Genomic DNA, 7,171 nt, shown 5'->3' on the forward strand with positions numbered 1-7,171 from the left:
TAAAAGTCCAGTCCGGTCGAGCTTCCGCGCGGTTTCTCCTCAGACCCTTCCCCTGTCCCCTCTGTGGGTCTCATCGAGTTCCACCTGGGAGTGATATCTCAATAAAGCCTCTCCCGACTGATCTGACACAAATAACTTAGGTAATTCATCTAAAAAATGTTTTGCTGGCTTTTGAAACAACAAAATCATGAGTGTTTATATAGGTAAACATGAATCTAACAGAATTTTTTTTGTTAGGGGAATCCATATTCATCCAAAGAGAAAATACCACAGAACAAAAATATAGTTGATTTGGAAATTTTTATTAAGTTTATATCCAACTAATAGTTTATGGCTAAGGTGTTGCTTCCATTCTAAAAGAAGAAACTCAAAGGGGACATTATAACCTTTCTGGTATTATAGTCATCCATTGGTATCTGTGGGAGATTGGGTAGGATGCCTACAGGTACCAAAATCTTCAGAGGCTCAAGTCCCTTATATAAAATAATGTAGTATTTGCATATAACCTACACATATCTGCCTGTGTATTTTTAAATTACCTCTAGAGTACTTGTAACACCTAATAAAATGTAAATCCTGTGTCAGTAATTACTAAACTATTTTGTTTATCAAAACTAACATTAAAATCATCTGTATACATTCAGTACAGTCACAATTTTTTTCTAAAATATTTTTGATTGGCAGTTGGTTGAAACTACAACGCAGAACCCACAGACAAGAAGGGCACTGCATATGCTTTTCTTACATGGTAGCCAATCATTTACTTATTAATCAGTCATTTAGCAAACAACTGTTGAACTCTCAACTATGCACAAGCACTATTCATCAGTGTTACTCATTTTTGTTTTCAGAGCTAAAGCCTTGTCAGTTGCATGGTGTGCAAGAGTGAGAAGGAAGCTTTTTCTACCTCTTATGTTTCCTGTTTTCTGCAGAGTGACTCCAATCCCAAAATGATAAGCGATACAGTTGATAAAAACGTGTTTTTGGAAAAAACCGTAAGTACTTATTAAAAAGGAAACAGGATCCAGACACACAAACTGTGGCAACTATTCTCAGGAGAGAGCAAATAAAAATTACAGTTTTGCCGGGATGGTCACCTCAACACCATCCAAATGTTTGTGAAAGAAAGTCTGGAGTCTCTTCCATGCATCCAGCTGGGCCATGGCATGAGCCCTGGGCTCCCCTCCATAAACAATAGGACCACCTGCCAAGATATGCAGGGCAGCCCTGCATAAGGGCCAGTAAGGGGGCTCAATGTAGTGTCCTGCTTCTGGGTAACAGATGATCTGGGGCTTCTCCTTCCCATGGGCCTGCAAGCGTTTAGAGGCCTCATTAGCATAGAACTCGCTCTTCCAGTTGTGGTCATCCTGACCCACAAGGAACAGGAAGGTGGTGTCAGACTTCTCCACGGGAATAAAGCTCTTCTGGTCTTCCAAAGGACTTTTCAGGGCTTCCACAACGTCCTTGATGCCATCTTTGGTCACCTTGATTCGATCTCTCATGATACCCACAGGGGGCAGCGTCTCGTCCTTGTAGTGTATGCTTGCCCCAACAACGGCCACAGAGCCATTGATTATGACTGCAGCCGTGATGCCCTTCAGGAAAGAGGATATGGCAAGGCAGAGTTCTCCTCCTATGGAATTCCCAAGCAGCCCAATCCCTGGACCCTTTACCTGAAAATGGGACAGAAGAATAAGGAGAATGAGACTGTGAACAGTGTGGTAGGGTGAGTAGTGCCCACCTAGAAGTTAGGTGGACGTGAGCCTGCACCTGGGCTCTATCAATATCATAGCTTTGGAAACACTCTTCAGCCTCTGTTAAGCTCAGTTTCCTTAACAGTAAAATAAGGCTCAACCCTATACCACAAAATCCATGTGAAGTTCAAATGAGAAACCACATGTAAAGCTCTGAGCATGATGCTCATCAATAAGAAGCTTTCAAATCCCAAAACTGCTTGCTATGTAGTGTGTGGTGCCTTTATACTTCAGTGGGCCCTGCACTCATGGAAGTTCATGGTAGTCCAAAGAAATTTAAGGTGAACCTAAGTAACATTCCATTTGTAAGTAAGGCTCTAGGATGCCCATGAAAGTACTGGGGAAGAAAAGGCCTGGGCTTCAAAGAAAAAAATTCTTCATGAAATTAACAGTTATTTCTTTATTTTAAAATATTTTTAGATAAAAATGGACACAATACCTTTATTTAGTTTATTTAGTTTTTTTATGTGGTGTTGAGGATTGAACCCAGTGCCTTGCATGCTAGGCAAGCGCTCTACCGCTAAGCCACAACCCCAGCCCAATAGTTATTTCTTTAGAGAATATTGGAATTAATTACCTAGCAGGCAAATAGTATATGTATGTGTATGAAATCATAATCAAGTATGTATGAAAAACCCAAACCTAAAGTATCAGTCTACGTACATTGATCTGACACTAATCATAATTAATTTTGTTCTGTATGTATTTTGTTTCCAACACGTAAATGGTAGCAGGTAACAAAATGTTTTAAAAATCACTAGAATTATCTCCTGACAATTGACAACACTACCACCACCAATAATACTAATAGTCAGCATTTAAATCTTTGCTAATTGAGGCTCTTCCTGAGCTCTATCTAGTCCCATCCACTCCACTTTAAATATATATATATATTTTTTTTTACTTTTAGGTGGGCACAATGTCTTTATTTTATTTTTATGTGGTGCTGAGGATTGAACCCAATGCCTCTTGCATGCTAGGCGAGCGCTCTACCACTGAGCCACAACCCCAGCCCCACTTTTTTCTTTTTTAATCAGTGCCCCATTAGTGTCCTTGTTAGCACTTGGAATTTTAAGTTTCCTTGTTTCCTAGCCCTCTCTCCCCTGTTCCCACATTATATTCTAAGCTCATGTGGACGTGAACCTGATCTTCCTCACTCTGTACCCACTGTGCCCAGATCCTTTGCCATGGGAATGAGTACCTGCCCATTTCAAGGGCTCCACCAGTGTGATCATTTAACTCTTTGTAACATACCTGGAGGTTGGACACAGATTCACAGAGCCACAAAACAGTGACACTTCTGAGGTGACCAACCCTCCTGGTGAGCCTGATGCTATCCTGGTCCTAGCACTCATGGTCTATGTCCCAGGAAACCCACTGTACTGGACATACTGGGATGCTAGGTCCCCCTACCTGGAATTCAAACATACGGTTTCCCTATTTATTCTATGCCCTGTGGGGTAGTCCTAGCTCAGAAATTTACTTTTCTTAGGCTGGGGTTGTAGCTCATTGGTAGAGTACTTGCCTAGCACTAGGTTTGATCCTTAGCACCACATAAAATAAATAAATAAAAGAAAGGTATTGTGTCCGTCTACAACTCAAAAAAAAAAGTTTTTTTAAAAAAAGATATTTACTTTTCTTTGTAAATTTGTAAGAAGCTGAATATTTAATTTTGTCATAGAGTAAATCTCTCAGGTCACAGGGTTGAAAATCTGACCCTGTCTGGGGCAAGTATTTAGGAATCAAAAAACTAAAAGATCAGTCAACCTGGGGGTGATGAAGTAGATAGTTTACGGCTTCTTCAAAGTACTCCAGGTGAAAGATGTCTGCGCTCTGGGGAAGGTCATCATAGTTATAATAAGCCAGAGCCATCACAGCAAAACCCTTGCCAGCCAACAGACTAGCTCGGTAATCCAGAAGGCCACCTCCAAGTCCAAACAGGTCGATGATCCCAGGAAAAGGCCCAGGTCCTTGGAAAGAAACAGAGCATAGATCTAGTCCTCAAACAACTTGGAGGGGACTCTCATTTATTTGTTGTGGGGAGAGGGGCAGGCTGGGGAGTGCTGAGCACTGAAGCCTCCTATCCTGTTTCCCTGGCTCTACCTTGTACTGCAAAAGGCAAGCATGAGACCCAACCTCCCTTGTGACCCGGTCTCATTCCCATGAGTGATAGAGTTAACACAGGTTAGTATTCACTCAGGTCAGCAGTGTTGCCATTGAGTCCACAGGAGCCACAAGCATCCAGCTTCAGTGATGGCCTGTCGTGGTTTGTTTGGGTGGTAGAATCTCCCTTGGATTCTCTCAGTTTTCTGATCCTGATCCCCAGTGTTCTTGTCAACTTTGTTCTTAACCAATGGCTTTACAATAAATTCCTTTCCTATTTAGGTAACCCAGAGTTTGTTTTTGATGCTTGTGATTCTAAATTTGAATTGATTTGAATTTCCAGGAATTGTGATGACTAAGCTGGTTGAGGTGGCACACATCTGTAATCCCAGCGACTCGAGAGACTGGTGCAAGATCAGAAGTATGAGCTCAGCCTCAGCAGCTTAGCAAGACCCTGACTAAAAATAAAAAATAAAAATAGCTGTAGCTGTGGCTCAGGAGCACCCCTGTATTCAATCCTCAATACAAATTAAAAAAAAAATGAGTTGTGACGTCAGAAGGTACCATTGGTCATCTTGGAAACATTTGGAAACGAACTGTTATAGTTAAAGCTTCATCCCTGGGTTTCATAAACTGACTTGCAGACTACTCACGAATAATTGAATCAAGCCTTTATTGAAGCACGGGTGGCGACTGACCAGAACATAAAACTGTTCCCCTTATCAGCCCCAATCAATTGAAAGGGCGCTCCTTATAAGCCTGAAAACTGCAAAAGGGATGTTTGGGGGTCTAGCCAATGCAAGCAAGCCAAGTTACAGAAGCGGGAGAGTGCAGTCAGGCGGAGGGACGCTTAGCCAATCATAATTAGCCCAGTCACCCCAGTTTCAGAAACAGAGCCCCATTACCCTAGTTAGAAACAATGCCCCATTAGGTAGTTTCTTGTTCCTAAAAGTTTCTATAGCAAAAGGAAAAGGACATCTTGCCCTGGTCATGACCCTTCTATTTGGCATGGTTGTTTTACAAAATGGAGTTACTAAACAAAATGGAGTCACTTTTGCTTTTACTATCACAGAACTCCAAATCTCAGGCAGTGCTTATACATTCTAGGTCTAGGCTTATGATTTTCATGATTGCCATCAAAAACTGAGTCCACATTTCATCTATACCTGCTGTCACATGTTTCCAGATCTTTATTTTTGTAGTAATATTATAACTAACAAAGACTCAGATTATTATTGCCTTTCTTTCCAAACTGAGGGTGGGGAATCTCTGCACCATGCATAACATGTTAATAATCATAGCACAATTTATCTGTTTCCTTTTTTGATGATCATTAAAGTTGTTGCAATTTATTATTACTTGCACTGCAGTGACACACATCCTCTAAACTCCAGCTGCATTTAGCTAGGACTATGTTCAATTTTCATGCCTAGGTTATTTATATAATATGTAGATTTCAATTTTTGCTAAAAGTTGCCAAGCTGTTTTCCAAAGTTGTGTTATTGCACAGTCTCACCAGAAATATGGACTGTTCTTGTTTTACTACATCTTCACCAATACTTGACCATCATTTAAAAATGTTTGCCTTATTGAAAGGTATGAGATGGTATTCCACAGTACTTTAAAAAGGATATTTCTGTTGAGAATTTTCTCATGTGCTTATTGACATTCTTTTCCTATTTATGTTTTAAATTCAATGTTATATCCTTGACCTATTTTTCTACGAAGCTTATGTTTTACTCTATTGGTTTGTAGAAGTTTTCTTTACTATATTCTTGATTCTGATCCCTTATTATATGTATTTTAACATCTTCTGTCACATAATTATCTCTTTATCTTCTTGTTTGTCTCACCGAGGTTTTTCAGTTTCCTTTATTATTGGTCCTTTCTGAGTTTATGTAAGAAACCCTTCCTGTATAGGGTTATAGGATACTCACATTTTACATTTGTTTTTCTCATATAGATCTTTGATCCATCTGGAATTCATTTTTGTGTATGATGTGAGGTAGGGATCTAAATAAATCTCAATAATACTGCCATTTCCCAATAATTTATGCTACTATATCAATCTCCATATTTTCGTATATGTATGTATCAATTTAAGAAATGTCTATTCTATCCTATAACTTATTAGTCCATTCTTATATCACCACATCTTAATCACTAGAGTGTAACAATTAGACTTAATTCCTGAGTAGGCAAGTGTTATTCATTATCCTCCTGAACTTGTTAAGTTCCAACAAGTTCCCCAGTGATGCTGCTGGGCTGCTGCTGTTGCACTCTGCTTGAATAACCACAGGAGAGCAGCTTGTCACAATACCTGAATGTGCTCACAAACCACAGTGGGGGAGCGTATCTTTTAACTATTGAAATTCTATTTCATCAGGGCTTGGACCTTTTCTAAGCCTTTTCTAAGTAACTTCCAATATTGCTCCTGCTGTTGACTCTGGGACTAGGACATTAATCCAGCCATAATCTGAAAGATCTGCAGTTTCCCAGAGACCACTGACTGTAAGGGCCGCTAGGAGCCTTTGGTTGGAGAAAGGGAGAAGGTCCAGGCACTGCACCTATGAAGCAGCATAGGCAGCGGGTAACAGTGACAGAGGTTGCTCACCTGGTGGTAGGAAGAGCGTGGCCCGCACCCTGCCCTCGTGCACCGGCACCCGCCGCACCCCGGGCGGCAGGAAGTGGCGCTCGTGCAGCTCCCGGGCCAGCAGCCGCCCAGCGTCGGGCTCGTGGCCGTCCAGCACCTCCAGGTCCACCACGAAGGGCGTCTGCACGTCCCATTTCACTAGTCGCCAAAACGGCTTATCAGGCTCCATGGCCCAGATCAGCCCCATGGGCTCCAGGCCCGCGAAGCTGCCGCCCAGCGCGGGCGCGCGCTCCAGGTCCAGCTCGCCCTCCGCGTCCGCGCGGTAGCGCGCGTGGGCCTGGAAGAGCGCGCCCTTCTCATCGCGCAGGGACGCGCGCAGCGTGACCGGCTGCTCGGGGGCCAGGCCTTGCACAGCGATGTGCAGCGGCTCGTCCCAGCAGCAGCGGCCCGCGGGCTCCAGGATCAGTGTCGCAGCCATCCTCACCCGGGAGAAAGGGAAGGACGGCTGGGAGGACTCCTGACCCCGGCCTGGCCTCTCTAGGCGTCGCGGAAAGGAAGTCGCCACTGAACCCTTCGCATATTCTATTGGTTGCAATCCGCTGTGCGGGGCCCCCTAGTGTTTGTAGGGTACAGGAGTTGCCCTGGATGGCGATAAGTAATGCTAAGAGTAATGATTAATCCTGCTTTCCAGCGTGGTGAGGTCGAAATACGGGTAGAAGGA

The 7,171-nt window shown here is 42.8% G+C and overlaps 1 protein-coding gene across 1 annotated transcript; it reads right to left on the reverse strand.

The window, feature by feature from the left end:
- Window positions 1-283: 283 nt before the first annotated feature.
- On the reverse strand, window positions 284-7,030 carry LOC124090320 (acyl-coenzyme A thioesterase 1). Its single transcript, XM_046440928.2, has 3 exons — window positions 6,472-7,030; window positions 3,522-3,724; window positions 284-1,673 (listed from the first exon to the last, which is right to left on the reverse strand). The coding sequence occupies exons 1-3, from the start codon at window positions 6,926-6,928 to the stop codon at window positions 1,074-1,076; spliced, it is 1,260 nt and encodes a 419-aa protein (XP_046296884.1). The 5' UTR covers window positions 6,929-7,030; the 3' UTR covers window positions 284-1,073.
- Window positions 7,031-7,171: the final 141 nt, after the last annotated feature.

Source organism: Marmota monax, unplaced genomic scaffold (assembly GCF_021218885.2).
Source record: "Marmota monax isolate L192 unplaced genomic scaffold, Marmota_monax_Labrador192_F-V1.1 WCK01_AAM20220418_F8-fsc00017, whole genome shotgun sequence".
Taxonomy (NCBI): Eukaryota; Metazoa; Chordata; class Mammalia; order Rodentia; family Sciuridae; genus Marmota; species Marmota monax.